The 27,919-nt window shown below is 43.9% G+C and overlaps 1 protein-coding gene across 2 annotated transcripts in view; it reads right to left on the reverse strand.

Annotated features, from left to right (window-relative positions):
- The window catches only part of LOC123746898 (DE-cadherin), a 289,369-nt gene that overhangs the window by 48,680 nt on the left and 212,770 nt on the right, over positions 1-27,919 (reverse strand). For both annotated transcript variants that reach the window (XM_069321647.1, XM_045728781.2), the window contains exons 3-18: positions 22,635-22,927; positions 21,961-22,129; positions 20,435-20,560; positions 19,143-19,228; positions 17,505-17,643; positions 13,454-13,548; positions 10,614-10,733; positions 8,887-9,033; positions 8,110-8,304; positions 6,635-6,831; positions 5,969-6,058; positions 5,081-5,201; positions 4,533-4,703; positions 4,237-4,387; positions 3,543-3,704; positions 3,038-3,162 (exon numbers count right to left, since the gene is read on the reverse strand). In XM_069321647.1, the coding sequence (XP_069177748.1) occupies positions 3,038-3,162; positions 3,543-3,704; positions 4,237-4,387; positions 4,533-4,703; positions 5,081-5,201; positions 5,969-6,058; positions 6,635-6,831; positions 8,110-8,304; positions 8,887-9,033; positions 10,614-10,733; positions 13,454-13,548; positions 17,505-17,643; positions 19,143-19,228; positions 20,435-20,560; positions 21,961-22,129; positions 22,635-22,927 (2,387 nt within the window). The remainder of the gene's footprint in view (positions 1-3,037; positions 3,163-3,542; positions 3,705-4,236; positions 4,388-4,532; positions 4,704-5,080; positions 5,202-5,968; positions 6,059-6,634; positions 6,832-8,109; positions 8,305-8,886; positions 9,034-10,613; positions 10,734-13,453; positions 13,549-17,504; positions 17,644-19,142; positions 19,229-20,434; positions 20,561-21,960; positions 22,130-22,634; positions 22,928-27,919) is intronic.

The following is a 27,919-nucleotide window of genomic DNA, read 5'->3' on the forward strand; positions in this document are numbered from 1 at the left end:
CACAACTACCTTCCAGTAGCTGCCATAACTAGTACGCTTTAACCCACTACACCATCAGACCCTACAAAAGAAGTAGAGACTTCGAGATATATATACATCTCGGGAAGTGGAGATATTTGAGATGTATATATATCTCGAAGTCATGCAAGTATAGGCTTATAGCATGGACACGAGTTCTCTCACATTGACAGTGGCTTGATGAAAAACGCAGACTAACCTCACACTTATCTGGTGCCCTCGGGAAGTGGAGATATTTGAGATGTATATATATCTCGAAGTCTCTACTTCTTTTGTAGGGTCTGATGGTGTAGTGGGTTAAAGCGTACTAGTTATGGCAGCTACTGGAAGGTAGTTGTGCTTTCTGGGTTCGAGTCCCACTGGTGGGTGTTGTCCAAAGATTGCTAATCTTCACTTGTGGTTTATGCAAGTATAGGCTTATAGCATGGACACGAGTTCTCTCACATTGACAGTGGCTTGATGAAAAACGCAGACTCACCTCACACTTATCTGGTGCCCTCGGGAAGTGGAGATATTTGAGATGTATATATATCTTAAAGTCTCTACTTCTTTTGTAGGGTCTGATGGTGTAGTGGGTTAAAGCGTACTAGTTATGGCAGCTACTGGAAGGTAGTTGTGCTTTCTGGGTTCGAGTCCCACTGGTGGGTGTTGTCCAAAGATTGTTAATACATATATATATATATATATATATATATATATATATATATATATATATATATATATATATATATATATATATATATGTCGTACCTAGTAGCCAGAACGCACTTCTCAGGCTACTATGCAAGGCCCAATTTGCCTAATAAGCCAAGTTTTCATGAATTAATTGTTTTTCGACTCTCTAACCTACCTAACCTAACCTAACCTAACTTTTTCGGCTACCTAACCTAACCTAACCTATAAAGATATGTTAGGTTAGGTTAGGTAGGGTTGGTTAGGTTCGGTCATATATCTACGTTAATTTTAACTCCAATTAAAAAAAATTGACCTCATACATAATGAAATGGGTAGCTTTATCATTTCATAAGAAAAAAATTAGAGCAAATATATTAATTCAGGAAAACTTGGATTATTAGGCAAATCGGGCCTTGCATAGTAGGCTGAGTAGTGCGTTCTGGCTACTAGGTACGACATATATATATATATATATATATATATATATATATATATATATATATATATATATATATATATATATATATATATATATATATATATATATATATATATACATATATATATATATATATATATATATATATATATATATATATATATATATATATATATATATATATATATATATAGGGGGGTACCACCACAGGTGCAATTATAGGGACCCACAGCCTCAGAGAAGGGAACACAGAAGGGAATCCGCTTGACCATCACGACCGGACATAAAGAAGTGATAGCCGAAGCTATTTGAACCACTTCCCTGCCGGATTAATTAGCGGATTAAGGCGTCCTGTAGTTACCAGTTGCGTTGCTCCTGGGAGTATGGGTTCGAGTCACTTCTGGGATGTGAGTTTTCAGTCCCATATAGTCCTGGGGACCATTCAGGCTTGTTCGCATTTGTGTTCCTCACGTGTGCCCCAAAGAATGAGGTGATTTGATAAAATGCTATGCCCAAGATTACCATCTGAGTGCCGGCGGGGAAGTGGTTCAAATAGCTTCGGCTATCACATCCTTATGTCTGGTCGTTATGGTCAAGCGGATTAAGGCGTCCTGTAGTTACCAGTTGCGTTGCTCCTGGGAGTATGGGTTCGAGTCACTTCTGGGGTATGAGTTTTCAGTCATATATATATATATATATATATATATATATATATATATATATATATATATATATATATATATATATATATATATGCGAACAAGCCTGAATGGTCCCCAGGACAATATGCAACTGAAAACTCACACCCCAGAAGTGACTCGAACCCATACTCCCAGAAGCAACGCAACTGGTATGTACAAGACGCCTTAATCCACTTGACCATCACGACCGGACATAATGAGGTGATAGCCGAGGCTATTTGAACCACCCCACCGCCGGCACTCGGATAGTAATCTTAGGCATAGCATTTTACCAAATCACCTCATTCTTTGGGGCACACGTGAGGAACACAAATCGCATTTGTGTTCCTCACGTGTGCCCCAAAGAATGAGGTGATTTGGTAAAATGCTATGCCTAAGATTACTATCCGAGTGCCGGCGGTGGGGTGGTTCAAATAGCCTCGGCTATCACCTCATTATGTCCGGTCGTGATGGTCAAGTGGATTAAGGCGTCTTGTACATACCAGTTGCGTTGCTTCTGGGAGTATGGGTTCGAGTCACTTCTGGGGTGTGAGTTTTCAGTTATATATATATATATATATATATATATATATATATATATATATATATATATATATATATATATATATATATATATATATATATATATATATATATATATATATGACTCAGACCACGGAGGAAGAACTGAAACAGGAATTTCCTTAAGCACTTTCGTATATTAATACATCTTCAGAAGGAATGATTCCTTCAGAAGATGTACTAATATACGAATTTCCTTAAGTACTAAAGTACTTAAGGAAATTCCTGTTTCAGTTCTTCCTCCGTTGTCTGACAGTGTCACATATTTCATCACGTGTTAATTTTCGTGATTTACACACACACACTCACACACACACACACACACACACACACACACACACACACACACACACACACACACACACACACACACACACACACACACACATATATATATATATATATATATATATATATATATATATATATATATATATATATATATATATTAAATATTTGGGAAAATTGCTGAAAACGTCTGAGTTTGACCGCAGCTTCGACAAGTGCAGCCTGAAGACAGGTTGCATAATTAAAGTGTTTCACTTATGTATAGGACGACTGCTGACTTAGGAGTATTTAGTCTACATGTTTAGAATGGGCGGCTTAGTCATAATAACAAGCCAAGAGGGTGAGGGGCACTCACCGTTCTGTCCTCGATTGGCTTGTCGTAGTCGAGGTCCTTGTTGATCAAAACCTCGCCTGTGGTCGAGTCGATCCGGAACTTTTGCTGTTCGTTTCCACTGACGATCTGGAAGTCGTTGTGGTTTACTGAAACAGACGTCGAAATATACATTATCTCTGAGAATTTAATGAGAGGAATAATAATTTAGTGTTTGGGATGGTTCAGTCGATTAGGGTACATGAATCAGAAGATTCGCTTCTTGGATTCAAATCCTTCGCAAGATCGGGAGTCACTGTATTATTCAAACACTGCAGTGTTCCCCAACGCTCCAGGAAAGCATGTATTAGTTTTCTCTAGCAACCTGAACTGGGGTCAGCCCCCATGGACCTGAGAGGTAAAAATCACACACACGCCACTAAGTAGTGATGACAATATGCGACTCTTGAATTACACCAGTGTGAAGTCCTCGTATATTTTAACACACATACACACACACATAACCCAAATCCTCTCCACAACGACTCACCAATATCAGGGTCGATAACGACGAGTCGAATGCCTGTATTTTTCCCGGGGACCTTGTTCTCGGGGACCTCTACCTGGTAGATGCCCTTCGTCATGTCGAACCTCGGAGGGACGTCGTTGATGTCCTGGACGGTGATCCAGTAGGTGGTCATACGCTCGTGTCCTGTCCAGAGACAATCACGGGAGAGTTTAGTTTACCTTCGTGAGCGAATACAGTTTGTGGAGTTCAACTTGTGAGTCAATTTAATTTCATTCACCTGGGCTCTAGAAGACTCGAACCGCGAACCCCACGAGTGCGAGGCGGAAGTGCTTTTTTTTCTGAGAGTCAAGTTTAGAAGGGAATGTTGTAGTTGTGGTCATGTTACTGGATAGGATATTACCCAAGGTAATGAGGAGAAAGTGCTAGAATATGCCAGAATGACTATACAGCACTTGGAAGGGATCTGAAGACAGGATAGAATCTGGGATCTGAGGCCAGGACAGAAGCTGGGATCTGAGGCCAGGACAGAAGCTGGGATCTGAGGACAAAGTGAAGGAACCGTGTCCATCCCTTATTCCATTCTCACACCCCTATATTCCCCCGGTTTAAAAATATACTTTTGTGTGTGTTTTTATGTATGTGCTTATGCTTGTATATGTATGCATGTGTTTGTATGTGGCCAAACACCACCTTAGGGTGAGGATAAACGCCATACCTGGAGCACCGTCGGTAACCTTAATGGGCACACGGTACTTGTTGCTCTGCTCTCTGTCCAGACTGGTGCTGGTCCACAACTCCCCGTTGGACTTCAACGCAAACTTTGACTTCACGTCTGCAGACGCCGTTGCGTCAAAGGCGTAGGAGAGCTGGAGAGAAGATAGGTACAGAAATGTGAATTCTTCTGAATTAAGCATGATTAATTTGGCGAGTGATTAATTAGAGGGGGTGAGTAATAGAGTGGGCAAACTTAGTGAAAGGGTGGATGAGTGAGAGGGCGGATGATTAACTCACCTCTCTGAAAGCAGGTGAGGCATCTTTATCAATGGCCTTGATGGTGGTGATGAGGGAAGGGGGCGAGTTCTCGACGATGGCCCCGTCGAAGGGCTGCAAGAGCGGAGGGTTGTCGTTCACATCGATGACCTTCACGTCTATCTGAACGTCCGCCCTGGCGTTCTGGTCGTCCTGTGGGAGAGACACGTGTCACCAAGTCAGCTATGAATGAGAAGACTTCAAGTTTGGTAGCGAAGGAGTAATGGTACATCGAGATTTTTCTTCGATATCAAAGGGGAAAGGTTTAAGTGCACTCACTCTAGTCAAAAATAAATCGAAGACGACTTGTTTATCTTAGCGATGATGATGCGCTTTGCTAAGCAAACGTTGTTAGTGGAACACAGGGCATGTTGGAACTACAAGTGGTACCGTCTGCCAACGACGATTGGCCGTTATTGGGTGATTACAACCCCCTCCTCATTTTCCTCATTTTTAGTGAAGGAGGCGGTTGTAATTGGATTGCGAATGCGAGAAAGTACTCGTCAGATTAAGGTATTTAGAGTACTCACCACAACTTGTAGAATGAGCTTGTAGGCAGTGATGGTCTCGTAGTCTAGACTCCTCATGGCGACGTAGATGGCGACGCCTCGGCTGCCAGTTGGACATTTGGGGTCGTTGCTCTCCAGGTACCTGGATGAGGCAGACACCTTCACAACTTTGTCTTTTACCGGTATATCTAGACCTTATTCCCTGTCGGATGCCGCTGACTGACAAGGTATTTCGTGGTTAGTTTTAAGGGGTCAATCGACAGATCATTAATCCTTGACAAGAGTTCAAGATCACAGAAAACATGCAGTGTATGTTCACTGAGAAGTGCATATCTCGGTGAATAACGAAAGGTGAGCCCCTCAGTGTATACATCTCCTACGCCAACAATCTGCCTGTGTTATGAAACGAATGTATGGATGGAGGTAGTGGTGATGGAGATAGATATGACGATGGAATCCTACGTGAGGGTTGGAGTTCGAGGAAAGAAGAGGTCAAGACAGTTGCAAGAGTAGAGATCGAAGCGGGAAGACAGCTGGAGTAAAGGGTCATAGCGAAGCCGAGAGACGAGGGATGGGGATGGTGTGGAAGGATGAAGAGTAGACTAACAGACGTGGAAATACTAGGTTATTTCAAGCGTAAGTTAGACATATGAATGAGTTTGTAGGGATATAAATAGAAGCTGCCTCGTATTGGCCAACAAGCCTTCAGCACTTTCCTTATAAGTGAAGATGAAAGTGATCAAGTTTCTGAACAGTGATGATTGCAATTAAGGTGGAGGCCAAGAGAGAGAGAGAGAGAGAGAGAGAGAGAGAGAGAGAGAGAGAGAGAGAGAGAGAGAGAGAGAGAGAGAGAGAGAGAGACCTTTCCTAACTGAAGACGAGGATGCGCGTGAGGGAGACGGGGCGTACCTGATAGCGAAGGTGCCGTCGGAGTTGGTGTCCTTGGTGTTCCCGTTGAGCAGCGTGAAGTACACGTCGGGCTTGCTTGGGATGTTAGACCTGAGAACCGTAGAGACACCAACAGTCACAATCGTGAAAACAATGAGCACAGCAGATACTGTCCACCTGCCTCAAACAGCATCATTCATTATCACATCATACAGATTATCCCCCTAAAAAAGGCTGGAAATAAAAACGGAGGAACAAAAGAAAGGCAACAAATTACTGGAATCCTCGCCAAGCCCTGAAGCCCTGTGTCCGAATACAGCCAGATATACAGAAATACATTTCCAGTTGTGAAATAATCTTAAGGCCTATTGGGTACAGATCCACAGGGGCCGCTGTAGCATATTCCCACTACACTAAGCAACACACCTTAGGTCTGATTATACACGTGTGATCAGACGACTTTGAAAAGCAGCTCCTTCAACAAAAGCCAAAGTGACTACCATATGAAGGAAGAAGTTTAAAATCTTGTCTAGCACTTCTTAAACGAACAGACACGCAAAGAGACGAGAGAAATATAGAGAGACTCGACAGAGACTCGACAGAGACTCGACAGAGACTCGACAGAGACTCGACAGAGACTTTGCTTGTTTTTTGGAGAAAAACACGTCAAAATATCCACATCCTCACATGGCGCAGACGATGACAACGTCAGTGTTATCGACAGTGTCCTCGGGAATGGAGGCGTTCTGGGGCTCGCGGAGGACAATGGTTGGAGGCATGTTGCCCGAGGTGACGGCGTGGATATTGACCCCGACCTGGTTGCTCAGGGGCGGCGACCCCTTGTCCGTCGCAATGGCCTTCAGGTTGAACGTCTTCTTGTCAGCCTGGACCAAAAAAAAATAATAAAACAATCAATAGGGCAAGGTAATTATGAGGGGTAAAGGTAATTATGAGGAGGAAGGTAAAGTAATTATGAGGTGTAAGGTAAGTTGATTTTAAGGAAAAAATTACATTACCATCCCCCCCCCCCCACCCTTCCAGCAGTCACCCTGCAAAGTTTAGTGATGCTAACCCCTAGCCTCTGACCGCCCACCGCGCCCACAGACATTCTATGTTACAGATACAAATATAAACACGCCTGGAACATCCTTAAAGGACCCCAGAATAATAAAAAATGAATCCTTATCAACACTGTCTACGAAATACAACTCCTGAGGCGCAATGTTTTACCAACTTTTGCACTGAATATTTACAGAAAAGTTCGGGATTATATTTTAGATCACATTCCCACAGAGGCAACTTTTACAGAATCACAGAAAATGTTTCATGTTGCCCAGTGATTCTTTAAAACTAAAATTAAAACTCAACCATAAACAGGGATGTGTGTGTGTGTGTAGACCCAAATTTTCGGTGTATATACTTTGAGAGTATTTTTTATCATAAAGGTAAAAAATACTTTTTACATTCTACATTTTAACATTACATTTAGAGAACATAAGCTCTTTGTTTATCTGCAGGCAGCTATATATAAAGTATACCTGGACATGCAGTTTACCTATAGATGGTTTTGAGAGGTCTTCTGTTCCTCAAGCTCGGCTGGAGACCAGGCCTGTTGGGAAATAACTTGATCTCTCTGGCTGTTGATGGCAGCTAGCGGCCCGCAGCCGGTCCAGCCATCACAACCCGGTTGCTCCGCCACTCCCGATAAATTAATGTAGCCTAACACTGATAGTCGACATTCCTTAATAATCCAAGCAGTCGATTGGCTTTTATGAATCTAATAGTCGATAGGTCTTTATGAACGTGGATGTCGATAACATTTAAACCTTGAAACGAGAAGTCTTTTCCAATTCTCATGCGCGGCTACTTGGGGTGGACGGTACAACGACGGCCTCACTTCTTGCAGATCAGAGTTCAATCCCCCGATTACCCAAGTGGTTGGGCACAATTCCTATCCTCCGTCCTATCCTAAGTCCTGTTGCCTGGAGCGGCCCGCAGGTCTACATATTCACCACAGCCCGAACTAACCGGGCTGTGGTGAATATGTCCGTATCTAAATGCAATAATAATAATAATAATAATAATAATAATAATAATAATAATAATAATAATAATAAAAATAATTACAATAATCTACACCTGTGAGCCAGGGGTCGACTTACCATGGTGTCGTTCAAGGGTTTAATGAGGGTGATGACTCCTGTTGTGTTGCTAATGTTAAAATAACCGAGGTCGTCCACCGACCCGTTGAGACTATACTGGACCTCCGCGTTCTCCAGAGCGTCCATGTCCGTGGCTGTGACCCGGAGCACGGCCTTCCCTGGGATGTGGTCCGTGGCGATGTTCTGTTCGTAGGCCTGTGGATGTTATGAGAGAACACTGTGAGGGGAAGAGATACGTTCAATCGTGTGCAAAATGATGCGGAAGAACAGCTTCCTCTCACTCTGAGGGAAGATTCATAGTCTTCAAGTTGAATGACCATTGAGAATCATGTTTTGTCTTAACATTTAAGACAATAGACGTTGAGAAAGTCTTGTTACTGTGAGAGCTTAATATAGAGAACATAAGCTCTTTGTTTATCTACAGGCAGCTATATATATACACTGAAACTTTACGTAATGAACATGGAACCTATTCGAAGAGAGACAGAAACAAAAGAGAGACACAAAGGAGAGAGAGAGCGGGAGAGAGACTTGAATCGCAATGAAATGGAGTGACTTGAACTCGCGGTGAGTTCGCGCGGCCACAGTGGTACACACCCTGGCCGAAGTAGTTAAGGCAGGCGTCCAGGAATCATCAAGTCGCGATTTCAAGTCCCTCCGTTGCCTCAAAATGAGAGAGATCTAGCCGATCTCACCGCCTAGATCTGCCGCAAGGGGGAGGAAAATGTTGACAAGAAGACATAAGGAGAAAATCTGAGTGCGACTTGTGTGTCTTACCGGCTGGTCGAAGATGGGAGGGTTGTCGTTGATGTCTTTCACCCTGACCTTGAAGGAACACGCCTCCTGCAGCGCCTCCTTCGGCGCCTCGTCCCGGGCGATCACCGTCAGGAAGAACTCTTTGTCTTCTTGGTCACGGTCCAGTCTCTGAGACACACGGGTGAGAGACACATAAGTAAAACACAAACACAGGCGAGACTGCCAGGTGAGAAACAAAGGTGTTACACAGGTAACATCACTGCATTGAACGATATAAAGATTTCCCATATGTCCTCATATCCATTCCAAGTACTCAATGTTCCGAGCTCATTCGAAACTAGTACAGACTAGGGAACTATCAGGGGAAAGCACCAAGCCATTACGACTATATAGCACTAAGAAGGGGGTCAGGATAAGGATCTGGGATGGGACGGAGGGAAGGAATGGTGCCCAACCACTTGGACGGCTGGGGATTGAACGGCGACCTGCATGAAGCGAAACCGTCGCTCTACCGTCCTGCCCCAAGTGGTTGGGCTAGTACAGACGAGGCTACCCTGGTGGTGGTGAATACTGCAGGGGGGGGGGGGCTACCTACCCTGGTGGTGGTGACTACTGCAGGGGGGGCTACCTACCCTGGTGGTGGTGACTAGTGCAGGGGGGGGGGGGGGGCTACCTACCCTGGTGGTGGTGACTACTGCAGGGGGGGGGGCTACCTACCCTGGTGGTGGTGGTGACTACTGCAGGGGGGGCTACCTACCCTGGTGGTGGTGACTACTGCAGGGGGGGCTACCTACCCTGGTGGTGGTGACTACTGCAGGGGGGGGCTACCTACCCTGGTGGTGGTGACTACTGCAGGGGGGGGCTACCTACCCTGGTGGTGGTGGTGACTACTGCAGGGGGGGCTACCTACCCTGGTGGTGGTGACTACTGCAGGGGGGGGCTACCTACCCTGGTGGTGGTGACTAGTGCAGGGGGGGGCTACCTACCCTGGTGGTGGTGGTGACTACTGCAGGGGGAGCTACCTACCCTGGTGGTGGTGACTACTGCAGGGGGGGGCTACCTACCCTGGTGGTGGTGGTGACTACTGCAGGGGGGGCTACCTACCCTGGTGGTGGTGACTACTGCAGGGGGGGGCTACCTACCCTGGTGGTGGTGGTGACTACTGCAGGGGGGGCTACCTACCCTGGTGGTGGTGACTACTGCAGGGGGGGCTACCTACCCTGGTGGTGGTGACTAGTGCAGGGGGGGCTACCTACCCTGGTGGTGGTGGTGACTACTGCAGGGGGGGCTACCTACCCTGGTGGTGGTGACTACTGCAGGGGGGGGCTACCTACCCTGGTGGTGGTGACTAGTGCAGGGGGGGCTACCTACCCTGGTGGTGGTGACTAGTGCAGGGGGGGGCTACCTACCCTGGTGGTGGTGACTACTGCAGGGGGGGCTACCTACCCTGGTGGTGGTGACTAGTGCAGGGGGGGCTACCTACCCTGGTGGTGGTGACTACTGCAGGGGGGGGCTACCTACCCTGGTAGTGGTGACTAGTGCAGGGGGGCTACCTACCCTGGTGGTGGTGACTACTGCAGGGGGGGGCTACCTACCCTGGTGGTGGTGACTACTGCAGGGGGGGGGGCTACCTACCCTGGTGGTAGTGACTACTGCAGGGGGGGCTACCTACCCTGGTGGTGGTGACTACTGCAGGGGGGGGGGCTACCTACCCTGGTGGTAGTGACTACTGCAGGGGGGCTACCTACCCTGGTGGTGGTGATCTTGCCGTTGCCGTTGTCGGTGACGATGTCGAAGCTGTCGAAGGAGTTGAGGAGGGAGTAGGTGACCTGGCCGTTGACCCCGTGGTCCTCGTCAGTAGCCTGGACCTGCGGTGACGGGGAGGCGCTGGCGTTAGTGCAGGCAGGAGCCGCTCAGGCCACAAGATGGGACGGATGATGACACCCACACGGGGTACTGTCTCTCTCACACACGGGGTACTGTCTCTCTCTCACACGGGGTACTGTCTCTCTCTCACACGGGGTACTGTCTCTCTCTCACACGGGGTACTGTCTCTCTCTCATACGGGGTACTGTCTCTCTCTCACACGGGGTACTCTCTCTCTCACACGGGGTACTCTCTCTCTCACACGGGGTACTGTCTCTCTCACACACACGGGGTACTGTCTCTCTCTCACACGGGGAACTGTCTTTCTCACACATGGGGTACTGTCTCTCACACACACGGGGTACTGTCTCTCTCACACGGGGTACTGTCTCTCTCTCACACGGGGTACTGTCTCTCTCTCATACGGGGTACTGTCTCTCTCTCACACGGGGTACTCTCTCTCTCACACGGGGTACTCTCTCTCTCACACGGGGTACTGTCTCTCTCACACACACGGGGTACTGTCTCTCTCTCACACGGGGAACTGTCTTTCTCACACATGGGGTACTGTCTCTCACACACACGGGGTACTGTCTCTCTCACACGGGGTACTGTCTCTCTCACACGGGGTACTGTCTCTCTCTCATACGGGGTACTGTCTCTCTCTCACACGGGGTACTCTCTCTCTCACACGGGGTACTGTCTCTCTCTCACACGGGATACTGTCTCTCTCTCACACGGAGTACTGTCTCTCTCACACACACGGGGTACTGTCTCTCTCTCACACGGGGAACTGTCTTTCTCACACATGGGGTACTGTCTCTCACACACACGGGGTACTGTCTCTCTCACACGGGGTACTGTCTCTCTCACACACGGGGTACTGTCTCTCTCTCACACGGGGTACTGTCTCTCTCACACACGGGGTACTGTCTCTCTCTCACACGGGGTACTGTCTCTCACACGGGATACTGTCTCTCTCACACGGGGTACTGTCTCTCTCTCACACGGGGTACTGTCTCTCACACACGGGGTACTGTTTCTCTCTCACACGGGGTACTGTCTCTCTCTCACACGGGTTACTGTCTCTCTCACACACGGGGTACTGTCTCTCTCATACGGGGTACTATCTCTCTCTCACATGGGGTACGTCTCTCTCACACGGGGTACGTCTCTCTCACACGGGGTACTGTCTCTCTCTCACACGGGGTACTGTCTCTCTCTCACACGGGGTACTGTCTCTCTCACACACGGGGTACTGTCTCTCTCATACGGGGTACTGTCTCTCTCTCACACGGGGTAGCCTCTCTCACACGGGGTACGTCTCTCTCACACGGGGTACTGTCTCTCTCACACGGGGTACTGTCTCTCTCTCACACGGGGTACTGTCTCTCTCACACACGGGGTGCTGTCTCTCTCACACTGGGGTACTGTCTCTCTCACACTGGGGTACTGTCTCTCTCACACGGGGTACTGTCTCTCTCACACGGGGTACTGTCTCTCTCACACGGGGTACTGTCTCTCACACACGGGGGTACTGTCTCTCACACGGGGTACAGTCTCTCACACGGGATACTGTCTCTCTCACACGGGGTACTGTCTCTCTCTCTCTCTCACGGGATACTGTGTCTCTCTCACACGGGGTACTGTCTCTCACACGGGGTACAGTCTCTCACACGGGATACTGTCTCTCTCACACGGGGTACTGTCTCTCACACGGGTACAGTCTTTCACACGGGGTACTGTCTCTCTCACGGGGTACAGTCTCTCACACGGGGTACAGTCTTTCACACGGGGTACTGTCTCTCACACGGGTACAGTCTTTCACACGGGGTACAGTCTCTCACACGGGATACTGTCTCTCTCACACGGGGTACTGTCTCTCACACGGGGTACTGTCTCTCACACGGGGTACAATCACTCACAAGGGGGTACAGTCAATCACACGGGGTACAGTCACTCACACGGGGTACAGTCTCTCACAAGGGGGTACAGTCACTCACAAGGGTGTACAGTCTCTCTCAAAAGGGGTACAGTCTCTCTCACACGGGGTACAGTCTCTTTCACACGGGGTACAATCTCTCTCACACGGGGTACAGTCTCTCTCATACGGGGTACAGTCTCTCACACGGGGTACCGTCTCTCTCACACGGGGTACAGTCTCTCACACTGGGTACCGTCTCTCTCACACGGGGTACAGTCTCTCACACTGGGTACCGTCTCTCTCACACGGGGTACAGTCTCTCACACTGGGTACCGTCTCTCTCACACGGGGTACAGTCTATCACACTGGGTACCGTCTCTCTCACACGGGGTACAGTCTCTCACACGGGGTACCGTCTCTCTCACACGGGGTACAGTCTCTCACACTGGGTACCGTCTCTCTCACACGGGGTACAGTCTCTCACACTGGGTACCGTCTCTCTCACACGGGGTACAGTCTCTCACACTGGGTATAGTCTCTCTTACACTGGGTACAGTCTCTCTCACACGGGGTACCGTCTCTCTCACACGGGGTACAGTCTCTCTCACACGGGGTACAGTCTCTCACACGGGGTACCGTCTCTCTCACACGGGGTACAGTCTCTCACACTGGGTACCGTCTCTCTCACACGGGGTACAGTCTCTCACACGGGGTACCGTCTCTCTCACAAGGGGTACAGTCTCTCACACTGGGTACAGTCTCTCTCACACGGGGTACAGTCTCTCACACGGTACGTACCAGCACAACATTCTGGCCGGCCGTCGTGTTCTCAGTGACAGTGATACCGTCGTAGCCAGCGCAGTTGCTGAACACGGGCTTGTGAGTATTCTCATCTGTGAGTAACAAGGAAAATGTATTACGTTCCCGCCAAAAAAAAAACACTTTACGTTCCCGCCAAAAAAAAAAAACACAACTCATCATCTGGTATCACTGGGACTGTGCCCCGCCCCCCCCCCCCCCCCTCGCTCTGATGCTAATTTGTTATTCCTAATTACCCAAATTTGAATTCATGCACAGCCTAGAAATATACAATAATTTGTAAATATTGATGAGTTTGTAAAGCATTCCATAAGATAATTACTCATGAATGTCAAGAGGGGAAAATTTTGCCTTGATAATCAAACTGATTTTTATAGATAAAACAACGTCTAAAAATAATAATAAAATAATTGATGATAATATAATAAAGTAATCACACTCTACATCATCAAGAAAGAATAGAACTGTATTTATGTTATTGAGGCTTATTACTTTTACAAGAGTAACAATTTGGGACACGAAAAGTGTAACAACATTGTATAAGGAGAGCAAGACCCAGTTCAAGAGGTGTTATGCCTTATACAAGTGGAGTAAGACCTCATACAAATATATAACCTTCCACAAGACGTCAAAGGTCATGTATAAGGAGTTTAAAGACCTGTACTAGAAGTTCACCTGTTCAACTTAACCAATACTATAACGGTGTGCGTACACACCCACCCATAATACAGTATATATATATATATATATATATATATATATATATATATATATATATATATATATATATATATATATATATATATATATATATATGAGACTTAAATGTCTACATTTATTCCTATGCAAGGTCAAATACAAGAGTAAAAATACTTTATACAAGCTGCAAACACAAACAAGTTTACGCCATGCATTTAAGTCAAAGTTTCCACAGTGTTGCACCTTCTGTGGTAACTCTTAAGAGCAGTCAAACCTCTACGTCATGCAGCTGCAGGACACACACGCTACGAAAACAAAGCCTAGCTACTTGGTAACTAACAGCTGTGTTTGTGACTCCTTCATGTGTTGAGCATTGATAATGCCGTAACGCCATATGTGGATCATTGATAATGCCGTAACGCCATATGTGGATCATTGTTAATGCCGTAGCACCATGTGTGGATCATTGTTAATGCCGTAGCACCATGTGTGGATCATTAAATAATTCTTTCGCGTGCAGGAATAATGACTGATCAAGTGTCAGAGGCAAGACCTGACCTGACCTGACCTCATTAGAGGTGATATTCGTTGCTGTCTCAGACGGTGGATGAGCATTTATGACTCATGTTGGCTTCAGTAAGGTTAATGTCTTAATGTGTTTAACAACTTCCTCTACACTGTTAAATCCTAATGGTAATCTTATTTGGTTGGTAACGCTGCGCTGTATTCATGTTCTAATGGTCTGTTACTCTGCACTGTGTAGAGCACAGAGTATAGCCTAATGGTCTGTTACTCTGCACTGTTTAAAGTGCAGAGTATAGCCTAATGGTCTGTTACTCTGCACTGATGTTCTAATAGTCTATTCAATTGTCGATTTTCAGTGGAACGTCAACTAGTGTCAAATCTGTTCAGAGTCGATTCTCAGTGGAACTGAGAAGTCGTGGAACAGAACCCAGAACTCACTGTTCCACTGAGAAATCGGTGGAACAGTGGAGTCGTGTTAGTTCAAACACTTACACGACTCAACTCCGGATATATTCAAAGCAATAGAGTTTAAGATGGTATTGTGCGGGTATAATTGTGTTGTGCACAGGTGGGGGGGGGGGGTATAATAACTGTGCTGGTATATTATCTTATTTTTTATATAGGACAAACATATCAATTGTGACACTAGCTCTCCACATATGTTAGTTGCTTAATTTAGAAACTGCACTTGTGGTCGATCTCGAACCCATTGTTGATGTGACGACTTATACTGAATTTTGTATCTAGCTCATCAAGATTGTAACTTGCTTAGCTAAATGAATTTTGGTGTTCAGTCCCTGAGCCCATTATGGCCTCAATAATCCTTTCCACTACCGCCCACAATATGGGTATGGGGTGCATAATAAATGAACTAAACTATATATTATCTTACTGTGCATGTTATTGTGTTGTGCATCTGTGACGCGTAATAACTTGTATTGCACATGTTTCCTTCCTGTTCTTGATTCGAAATGTAAAGAACTAAGCAATTTATTAAATATCTGGTGAAGAATGAATTCCTCAATGTTGGGAAGTTTATAGAACCATCAATGAAGTGGGAGGGGTAGAACCATCAATGTATGGGGGTGTAGAACCATCAATGAAGGGGGTTGCAGAATCATCACTGTAGGGAAGTCTGTTGAACCAATATAGGGATGTTTGTAAAACCATGAATGTAGGGAGACTTCAGAACTATCAATGTTAGGAGGCGCCAGAACTATCAATGTAGGGAGAGGTTTGTAGAACCATCAATGTAGGGAGGCTTCAGAACTATCAATGTTAGGAGGCGTCAGAATAATCAATGTAGGGAGAGGTTTGTAGAACCATCAATGTAGGGAGGCTTCAGAATCATCAATGTAGTGAGGGTGGGTTTTTCAGAACCGTGCTGATACATTTCGAGCATTTATGTCTCTAGGTATTTAAGGGAAAGGGGAGGGAGGGAGGGAGGGAAGTGGAATTCTTCTAAATTACATGTAGCAATTTACCATGCACAAGAAAAAAAAATATCTTTCAGACTAGTTACTATTCTTACCCTTTACCCAAGTGAGTCGAGCTGTAGCGAGTAGAAGAACACGCCGGATTGAAACACATTAATATCACCATCTTTTTAGACTTTTTTTTGTTTTAGTATATAACCAAAATATCCAATATATACTCAATATTAAACCTTTATTGGCAATAATTTCCTTTATATGGAAATTCTGTAAAATGTACAGTTTTTATTTTTTATCAAATTTGATTTTATTAATTTTCAAAGTACTTATGTAAGTAAGTCTTACCATACATTGGTCTGCTTGCTGGTGGCAAAAAAAATAAAACAGGTCTTTAATTTATCATTGTATATCCTGTATTCTACACTATTACAGTTTCTAGATTTATAAGTTTGCAGTTTTTCAAAGAACATAAATGTATACAAATTTTGTCTAAATTAAATATGGTATTCAGGGAGTACCATATGGTATTCATCTATCGTATCTTATACAACAAAAAATGATAAAAATATTCATAAAAGTTTAGTTGAGTTATACTAATGGTTCAAAAGATATACTCAAAGGAAAACGAGAATTGTGTTAGAATAATATTTATCACGTATGTAAATTAGAAGCAAAGTCTGTTTTTCCAATGTTCTCGAAGCTGAAAAAAGCAGAAAATAAAATATGCTTAATGCAATAATATAAACAGCCTTTTAACCAAAAGGTTACAACTCTAGAAATAATAGGGCATGGACAGTACATAGTCCTCAGTCACTTGCAATATATTAATATGCTCTTATTTTTTTCAATTCAATTGCGTTCCAATGAACATTCTGTACAAAACAATACTGCACATTACTAATGTTATTGCTGTGTATTGTGCAACATTCTAAAGTGTACAATGCAACAAAATGTTGCTTACCACTAACATATTAATGCATACTACGCAACATATTGCTGCCCACTACGCAACATATTGTATACAACTTAACTGTGTAAGCTGGCCATTAAAGCTTACCAAAAGTACAGGCAAGAACTCCCGACATAGAGTTAAGAGAAGCACTAAATAAGGCCAGACCTGTATCAGATAAGACCAGACCTGCATCAGATAAGGCCAGACCTGCATCAAATAAGGCCAGACCTGTATCAGATAAGGCCAGACCTGCATTATACAATGCCAGGGCTGCACCTTGAAAGGGCCAAGCCTGCACTATATAAGTCCAAGTCTGCCCCCACATTAAGCCAGGCTACCCATGTCACCCTCTCTCTAACCCCAACACACCCACATATCCCCCTACCACCAAGACTGTTCAACTTCACGCAGTTTAACTTACCTATGATGCTGACTTTAACTGGTACTGAGGTATTTAGGCGAGACAGGTCGATGGCCACAGCCTGGAAATTGAACTCCCAGACGTCGCTGAAGGTGTTTACTCCCACTGTGATGATTCCAGTTTGATTGTCAATGACAAACTGGATGCAGTAAACAGAATGTAGATGAGAGAAAAAAAGTCACATTAGATAAATAGTAAAACCATGAAAATGAGAAAAAACACGAGTTTAATTTTTGTTTAAAGAATATCAAACTTGCACAATTGCTAATAGTTTGAACAGATATAAGGCCTAAAGAAGTGGTTTTAGTTCAAGCATTATCTTGAATTATATATGATTTTATAAATGATATTATAATATATATATTATAAATGAAAGATGTATGATTTACAAGATATATGATTTATAAGATAGTGATTTATAAGATACGTGATTTATAAGATACGTGATTTATAAGATGCGTGATTTATAAGATACGTGATTTATAAGATGCGTGATTTATAAGATACGTGATTTACAAGATAGTGATTTATAAGATACGTGATTTATAAGATACGTGATTTATAAGATGCGTGATTTATAAGATACGTGATTTACAAGATAGTGATTTATAAGATACGTGATTTATAAGATAGTGATTTATAAGATACGTGATTTATAAGATAGTGATTTATAAGATACGTGATTTTTAGATATAGAGTTTAATTAAAGAAATGTTGTTGATGACGAGCTCTAAGAACACTACATGTTAATAGTGTAAATAATGTCAGGCTTTACACTTTAAGGTTCGCCTAGTTTTAAGTTGTACGCTTCTGGGATTCAAGAGGAAACGTATTGTAGCTTTTATAAGTTATAACACTTTGCCAACTTTTTTGATAGGATACGCTATAAACCTTTACAAACTTTCATAAACCGTTAATACTATAATATTTAAACAAATATATATGGTTATAAGTTTAAGGGTTATATCTAAGGGATATATACACCCAAGTGCGTACTTAGCTTCTCGGTGTATATACATTAAGTGTATATTTTATTCCTGGACTAAAAATACTTGCTGTATGGCCAGAAGCAATTGCGGTAGGAATTATAAACCTCCAGAGGTTTATTAATACACAAACCTTTAAACCCATCACCAAAGCAAACAATTATTTCATTTCGAATTATTGTTCTTACATCAATTCTCATTACTTTGCATTTATCTAGGTTAAAATCGACAAGCCAGCTTTTCGACAATCTCTCATGCTTATCCAATACGTCTAGCATATTACGTTTATAGTTCTCGTATGTTTTAATTCTCCGCATGTAAATTTTCATTATCCGTAAACTCAAATGACTTCATCAATTTCCTCATTTAGGAGGTCAACATATCGGAGATGTTACAGGGCCTTATACTGACCCCTTGCGGCAACACTGCCAAGCATCCTTTAAGAATTCGAGTTTTTTGAGTCCTAAGATATAAATGCTAGGAAGGTAACTATCAGGAGAAAGCACCAAGACATTATGACTATATAGCACTAGGAAGGGGTCAGGATAAGGATTTAGGATGGGACGGGGGGAAAGGAGTGGTAGTGTAGTAGTACTTATAATGAAAACGTTTATTGCAAGCAAGCTTATCAAGCTTATCTTAGCAGACTCACCGTGCCGGGAGGCTGAACGTTCTCCAGTTTGTAGGTCTCGAAGTTGTTATCTGCGTCCCTGGCCACCACCGTCCCCACGTACGCCCCTGCTCGGGGAAAAAGGAACAGAGAAAGGTAATCAAATGTTTTCCTGGATTGTACCGGGAGTACCTGGATTGAGGTACTGGGAGTTCTTTTACTCCCTAAAGCCTGGCCTAGGGTCAGGCTGGACTTGTGATAACTTGGTCCAACAGGCTGTTAGATAAGTATAAACTAGCTTGGTCCAGCAGATGAAGAAAGTAAAGAGGAAAATGTTAGTTATGTACGACTCTAAGGAGAGTTTTTGCATGTACGACTCTAGGGAGAATTTTGAATATACGACTCTAGGGAGAGTTTTGAATGTACGACTCTAGGGAGAGTTTTGTACGTACGACTCTACGGAGAATTTTGAATGTACGACTCTAGGGAGAGTTTTGAATGTACGACTCTAGGGAGAGTTTTGTACGTACGACTCTAGGGAGAGTTTTGTACGTACGACTCTAGGGAGAGTTTTGTACGTACGACTCTAGGGAGAGTTTGTACGCACGACTCTAGGGAGAGTTTTGTATATACGACTCTAGGGAAAGTTTTGTACGTACGACTCTAGGGAGAGTTTTGAACGCACGACTCTAGGGAGAGTTTTGTACGGACGACTCTAGGGAGAGTTTTGTATGTACGACTCTAGGGAGAGTTTTGTAAGTACGACTCTAGGGAGAGTTTTGTAAGTACGACTCTAGGAAGAGTTTTGTAAGTACGACTCTAGGAAGAGTTTTGTAAGTACGACTCTAGGAAGAGTTTTGTAAGTACGACTCTAGGAAGAGTTTTGTAAGTACGACTCTAGGAAGAGTTCTGTACGCACGACTCTAGGGAGAGTTTTATATGGTTTACTCTGCAAATAGTTTTAAACATGCAACTCTGTATAGAGATTTGTAAATATAACTATAGAGAGTTTTGTTCATAAGACTCTACACTGTTTTATGTAGAGTTTTATATATATAGGAATATGCAGTTTTATACAAATAACTGCACAGAGGCTAAGAAAATGAGAAAGTTAATATAAAGACTTTAACCACGAATTTACAGAGCGAGAAATATTGAGTAAAGTTAACAAGTAGTTTTGTAATTTCAAACTGCTAATAATAGGCTAAAGGGAAGAGAAAGTTATCAGAAAGCTTCCGACATAGGAATCTACACAGAAAGGTAAGATGTAAAAGATATAACATCATCAAGGAAAGAGGAAAAGAAAGGTAGCTGAGGAAAGTTAACACACACACCTGCAGTGGCGAACTCGGAGACGGAGAAGAGGTAATGGTCCTTGTCGAAGTACGGGGGCTCTGGGGTGTCCATCACTTTGATCCTCGCCTGCACCACCGCCTGCTTCCTCGACGACCGGGCGGCCCCTGGAGGCACCGCGATACTTGACCAGTGATACATCAGTTCGATGGTCAAACCACACACACAGAAGATGAAGAAACGACGACGTTTCGGTCCGTCCTGGACCATTACCAAGTCGTGTGTTACGGCTTGATAACGGTCCCGGGATGGACCGAAATGTCGTCGTTTCTTCATCTTCTGGTGTGTTTGGTCATCATATCTTCAGCCACGTTATTGAGACTTATCGTCTGCTACATTAATACATTTAGGCGGATATGCATTGAAGGCTTTATATAATGATGTAGTTATACACTGGTGTAGTTACATACTGCTGAAATACCAGTAAGCAACGTTGAATTATGTGAGTGTTTACTGGAACAGGGAATGAGTCTTAACGAACAGATTGCTCGTTGAGGCGTTGACCTGACGTGGATGGTCTTGTGGCTGGATGGAGTTAACAATTTGATGAACCAACACAAAAGTTCCTCAGTTTGTAAATAACGAATATATTGCAGAATTTTTTTTTTAAAGATGTCCATGATGGTGAGGTATTATCAGTTGATATATCTACTGCCAGAATATCATATCTAAATGTGTAGTTGACTTTTTCATATCTTAAACATTCCTAATGTTCACTCTAAATAACACATTGTCTAACAACAGATAAGTGACTCTAGCAATGCTCAGTTGCAGCCCTCTGTAATGCCCAACTGGGCAATTAACTAGATCATATTGGGTCGATAAACTGTGCAGTGATAAAAACTTCCTCGTTAGGTCAACATCTTAACCCATCATCTATTTCATCAGACTTCTACACACCCTACATTAACTCATTTGTCACTGGTGGCAGCGGTGGGATATTGTATTATATGTAGCTGGGTATTACTAGGAGCAATCACAAGGAGCGACAATTAAATGATGCAATGATGCTGGTATATCGTTAAATAGTGATAAAATAAAGTATGGATGCAATATGGTGAAATATTGACAATTATATGTTGATGCAGCAATACAATGATGTATGATAATGTGACAGTGATTTATTAAACAGGGAAATTATAAACTTCTGCCACCTCACGTAACAATAAGTTAACCCAATTAAAAGCTAACTATTTAATCCGATTACCACCTAATCGAACTCGTATTAGCCCAATTATCACCTAACCCAGAGCTGATTAGGCAATCACCAATTAATCTACTTATCGTGTATCCAAGGCAAAGCTTAAACCAATCTCCAAATATCACAGCAACAAACAACGCATCTATCACTCCAACCAATCACATCATAAGGTACCAGACAACCCAATCAACATTCCATCCAATCGCCAACTTACCCGAGCACCCATCAAAGCTAAACCATCCTTTATCCTAACCAGTATGTAACCTCATCAACACGCAATCCCCCCACACAACACTGCTCACTTACCCTGATCTTCGGCGTAGATGTGAAGAAGATATTCCCCCTTCGTGTGTTCGAAATCCAGAGGTCGGACGTTGTAGAGAACTCCACCATCGTCGATCTCAAAGTGCTCAGGGTCGCTGACGCTGTACTTTATGAGTCCATGTTCATCCATATCATTGTCTGTGGCGTGGACCTGTGAAGACCAACATGGAGAGGAGAAGGTGAGGAAAGGAATAAGGAGAAGCGAGATGGATATAGAACAAGAATAATGGGCAGGTGGATATAGAAAGAAGGGTTGGGAGGAAGATGAGAATAGCAATAGCGAGAAACAGGGGGTAGATAAATATTGAAAGGGAAAAGGATGGGTAGATGCATATAGAAATAAGGGAGAAAGAGGGGTAGGATGTAGAGGGATATAGAAATGAAGATGGGGTAATGAAGGATGTAGATGAATATAGAAAGGAGTATGTAAGAGGGGATAGGGTGTAGATGGATGCAGAAAGGAGTCAGAGAGAGCAGGTAGTGAGGATGTAGAGGGCTACAGAAAGGAGTAAGAAAGAAAGATAGGTAGGGAAGTAAGAGATGAATAACTGGGATGTCTCCCGGACGCAGGTTCGAATCCTCGTCACGCCCCTTGTGGATTTGTTCTCTCGAGAAATGGATATATTGAGAGTTTCTCCCTCATCCCCAGCACTCACCTGCAAGATGGAGCTGTGAACGGGCAGGTTCTCCCGGACTGCTTGCTGGTACTCCGTGTGGGTGAACTTCGGTTGGAATCTGTTCTCCAGATTACGCCTCCGTAGGTGACGGAGTTCGTGGTGGTGACGGACCTTGTGGTGGTGCTGGTCACGGTACTGGCGGTGCTGCGGGCGGTGATTCTGCTCGTCAGGAGGAAGCCAATGTTCGACTCGAGATTGTGATGATGATGGTGCTTCCTCGGTGAGCCACCTCCATGACGAAATCGACGGCGATGATAGTGATGATGGTGATGCTGCAAGGGGAGAGAGAGAGACGCGTTAGAAAGAACGTGATGAAGCTGTTCGGACCTTAATGCCATTATCGCTGCAATAATAATAATATTATTGTTCAACACGGGTTATGTTTTGATTGATTAAGGGGGAAAAGAGAAAGGCATTTTTTTGGCGGGAGTGTACAGAAGGGGAGGAGGGGGGAGGGAAGTAGTGTTGGTGATGTTGGTAGTGGTGGTGTTGTGTTGGTGTTGTAGTGGTGGTGGTGGTAGTGGAGGCTGTGGTGATGGGAGCATTACAGGAGAGGGAGGGAGGGAAGAACTGACATGTGGGGTAGGGGGGGGGGTACTATTGCAGCAGCAACACCATAGTGCCAGAGTCACATAATGCAGCAGCACTTTCAACTTTATTTATCAAGGCGAACATAAACAACTCGCTTTCCAATACTTTTCTTTAAAGAAAACACGTTACATTTGCCTTTATAGTTTATATATATATATATATATATATATATATATATATATATATATATATATATATATATATATATATATATATTCAATACGAAATGAAAAATGAACCCAGTAGTATTTTATATCCTTCATCCCCAGAACTAACAATCAATTTCCCTCCTATCAAATGGGTCAGTAGTCAGGTGTCCAATATTCAATACGTAGGGATAAAAGGTAGAGAGAGAGAGAGAGAGAGAGAGAGAGAGAGAGAGAGAGAGAGAGAGAGAGAGAGGTGGAAGTAATTAGCAGAACGACGAGAATGAAAATATATATAATAAAATATATAATATATATATATATATATATATATATATATATATATATATATAATATTATATATATATATATATAATAAAATAAAGTATATATAATAAAATATATATACTCAATTTAAAAAAAACGTGATAAAATAAAAGAAAACGAGATAAAGAGACAGAGACCGACATGGACGGAGAAAAAACAGTGAAAAAGAAAAAATGACAGCGAGAAACAGACAGATCAAAAGCAGTATCATATTAATCATCGGGGGATCGAACTCCAACCATGCAAAAAGCAAAGTCATCCCTTTACCTGTGTACTCTATATGTGAGTCAGTCACCCGTTCATGTGCGTACAGCCGTGCACATCTCACCCGTTCATGTGCGTACAGCCGTGCACATCTCACCCGTTCATGTGCGTACAGCCGTGCACATCTCACCCGTTCATGTGCGTACAGCCGTGCACATCTCACCCGTTCATGTGCGTACAGCCGTGCACATCTCACCCGTTCATGTGCGTACAGCCGTGCACATCTCACCCGTTCATGTGCGTACAGCCGTGCACATCTCACCCGTTCATGTGCGTACAGCCGTGCACATCTCACCCGTTCATGGACGTACAGACGTACACATCTCACCCGTTCATGGACGTACACATCTCACCCGTTCATGGGCGTACAGGCGTACACATCTCACCCGTTCATGGACGTACAGCCGTGCACATCTCACCCGTTCATGTGCGTACAGCCGTGCACATCTCACCCGTTCATGGACGTACAGACGTACACATCTCACCCGTTCATAGGCGTACAGACGTACACATCTCACCCGTTCATGGACGTACAGCCGTGCACATCTCACCCGTTCATGTGCGTACAGCCGTGCACATCTCACCCGTTCATGGACGTACAGCCGTGCACATCTCACCCGTTCATGGACGTACAGCCGTGCACATCCCATGTAGATCTGACCACATGTAAACAGTCAACATATTTAATGCCACATCATAGCGTGATTGATGCCCCATTGTCGGGGACAGGAAGCCTACTGGCGCCCCCATGGACCTCCCACAGCATGCGACCCACAACAGTTGCATAAACCTCCTGGGTACCTCAACTAAGTGAACAGAGGCATCAGATGTAAGGGAACGTACCTAAATGTTTCGCTCAAGTCACCTGCTTGATGGGGTTCTGGGAGTTCTTCTACTCCCCAAGCCCGGCCTGAGGCCAGGGACGGTCGGGGATTGAACGCCGACCTGCATGAAGCGAGATCGTCGCTCTACTGTCCAGCCCAAGTAGTTGGTCCTATTCTATAACCAAATAGATCAAACTATCCCCCCCTCCCCCCACCTCACCCATAAATTCCCTATCAAGATTCCCGACCACAGGAAACAAAAGATATAATACCACTTACACCTTGAAACAAATTCCCCGACAACAGGGAAATTCCCCAACCAAATGACCCGACACTGAGGAGACAAATTCCCCATTATCGCAAGAGGAATTCCCATAGCAGCTTCCCCCATCACACGCGAGAGGCAGAAATTCCCTAGCGGATGACGCCATTCTCCCCCGCCAGGAATAGTAGACACCCCAGTATTGCCAAACACCTTCCGCCAGTGACCCCCGCGGCTCTGAGGGGAAACCACTACGGGTCCACGTCGTTAAAGGCTCAGTAACTGCTTATTAAAACATGGCAACAACGCCGCTTAGACAACATAATGGCGCTCGGGGATCGAGCTTGGAGCCGAGGGGTTCCGACTGAATTGTTTGGATTTTTTTTTTTTTTGGAGGTAAGTCAAGTTAGGTGTAAATATGTTAGTTATTCTTTGTTTTATAAAAATGTGTATATTCTTTAGTCTATATACTGTGGGGGGTAGAATGTATATTCTTGGAGTACATATTGTGTGTACTGTGTATGTATATAATGTGAGTACAGTGTATATACTGTGTGCTGTGTATATATACTGTGAGTACTGTGTATGTATATAATGTGAGTACAGTGTATGTATATAATGCGAGTACAGTGTATATACTGTGTGCTGTGTATATATACTGTGAGTACTGTGTATGTATATAATGTGAGTACAGTGTATATACTGTGTGCTGTGTATATATACTGTGAGTACTGTGTATGTATATAATGTGAGTACTGTGTATGTATATAATGCGAGTACAGTGTATATACTGTGTGCTGTGTATATATACTGTGAGTACTGTGTATGTATATAATGTGAGTACAGTGTATATACTGTGTGCTGTGTATATATACTGTGAGTACTGTGTATGTATATAATGTGTATATATGTGCTGTGTATGCATATACTGTGTGTTCTGTGTATGTATATACTTTGACTTTTCAGCATTTCTGCCTACAATTTACGTCTTGAATAATGTACTAACACACAACAGTTCTCTTTTTGTTGTATTTCCTGGTGGCTGTGTATGCTCAGCTTCACCACACAAGGTGGACAAAAGGAAGGGAAGGGAACTATCAGGGGAAAGCGCCAAGCCATTACCACTATATAATACTGGGAAGGGATGGGACGGAGGGAAGGAATGGTGCCCAACCACTTGGACGGTTGGAGACTGAACGCCGACCTGCAGGAAGCGAGACCGTCGCTCTACCGTCCAGCCCCAAGTACTCGCCTAGTTGTGCTTGCGGGGGTTGAGCTCTGGCTCTTCGGTCCCGCCTCTCAACTGTCAATCAACTGATGTACAGGTTCCTGAGCCTACTGGGCTCTATCATATCTACACTTGAAACTGTGTATGGAGTCAGCCTCCACCACATCACTTCCTAATGCATTCCATTTATCGACCACTCTCACACTGAAAAAGTTCTTTCTAATGTCTGTGGCTCATTTGGGCACTCAGTTTCCGCCTGTCCCCCTAGTGCGTGTGCCCCTTGTGTTAAATTGTCTGTCTTTATCTACCCTATCAATTCCTTTGAGAATATTGTATGTGGTGATCATGTCCCCCCTAACTCTTGTCTTCCAGACTACGGGTTTAATTCCGTAGTCTCTCCTCGTAGCTCATACCCCTCAGTTCGGGTACTAGTCTGGTGGCAAACCTTTGAACCTTTTCCAGTTTAGTCTTATATGTGACCAGATTATGGACTCCATGCTGGGGCCGCTGATGTTATCCTTTTGATATGGGCTTCAGGGGACAGGTCTGGCGTGATATCAACCCTCAGGTCTTTCTCTCTCTGATTCTTGAAGGATTTCATCTCCCAAATGATACCTTGTATCTGGCCCCCTGTTCCCTACACCTATCTTCATTTCATTACAATTTCTTGGGATAAACTCTAATAACCATTTGTTGGACCATTCCTACAGTTTGTCCAGATCTTCTTGAAACCTAAAGCCCTCTGTTTTAATCCTCAAAATTTTGGCATCGTCAGCAAACATTGAGAGGAATGAGTCTATACCCAGTGGGAGATCATTTACGTATATCGGAAACAGGATAGGTCCGAGTACAGAGCCCTGTGGGACTCCACTGGTGACTTCACGCCAATCTAAGGTCTCACCCCTCACTGTGACTCTCTGCTTCCTATTGCTTAGGTACTCCCTTATCCACTGGAGCACCTTACCAGCTACACCTGCCTGTCTCTCCAGCTTATGTACCAGCCTCTTTTGGGGTACTGTGTCAAAGGCTTTCCGACAGTCCAAGAAAATGCAGTCTGCCCATCCTTCTCTTTCTTGCTTAATCCTTGTAACCTGACCGTAGAATTCTATTAAGCCCGTGAGGCAAGGTTTACCCTCCCTAAACCCATATTGGTGGTTGGGTAGGAGATTTTGCTAAAAAAACGGCAACAGTGCACATTTTGTACTATTAAAACTTCAAAGGTGAAACATCTAATTTACACAAAAACTATGGTAACAACACCTTGACCTATCAAAGCCTAACCTATTGTACCCTAGGCCCAACTTAACCATTTCTAAAGCCTAACTAAACTTTTTCTAAGGTCTAACTTAACTTTTCCTTGGCCTTCCCCACATCTTAATCTTTCTTCCCCACCTTCCTAGTCCAATACCAAGGATTTTAGAAGCACCGAATCCCCTTCTGTGGATGATTGTTCAATAAACCCCTGAACTATATGTTTAACACATCTCTAACCCTGTCCATGGAGGATAGAAGAAAATGTATATATGCTGGTTAGCATTGTAAATGTGTGGCCACGTCTGTGGTAGAAAAATAATACTAAAAAATAAACTAAATTATAACATATTTACTTAAAATTAACCCTA

The sequence above is a fragment of the Procambarus clarkii genome, chromosome 10 (genome assembly GCF_040958095.1).
Source record: "Procambarus clarkii isolate CNS0578487 chromosome 10, FALCON_Pclarkii_2.0, whole genome shotgun sequence".
Lineage (NCBI taxonomy): Eukaryota > Metazoa > Arthropoda > Malacostraca > Decapoda > Cambaridae > Procambarus > Procambarus clarkii.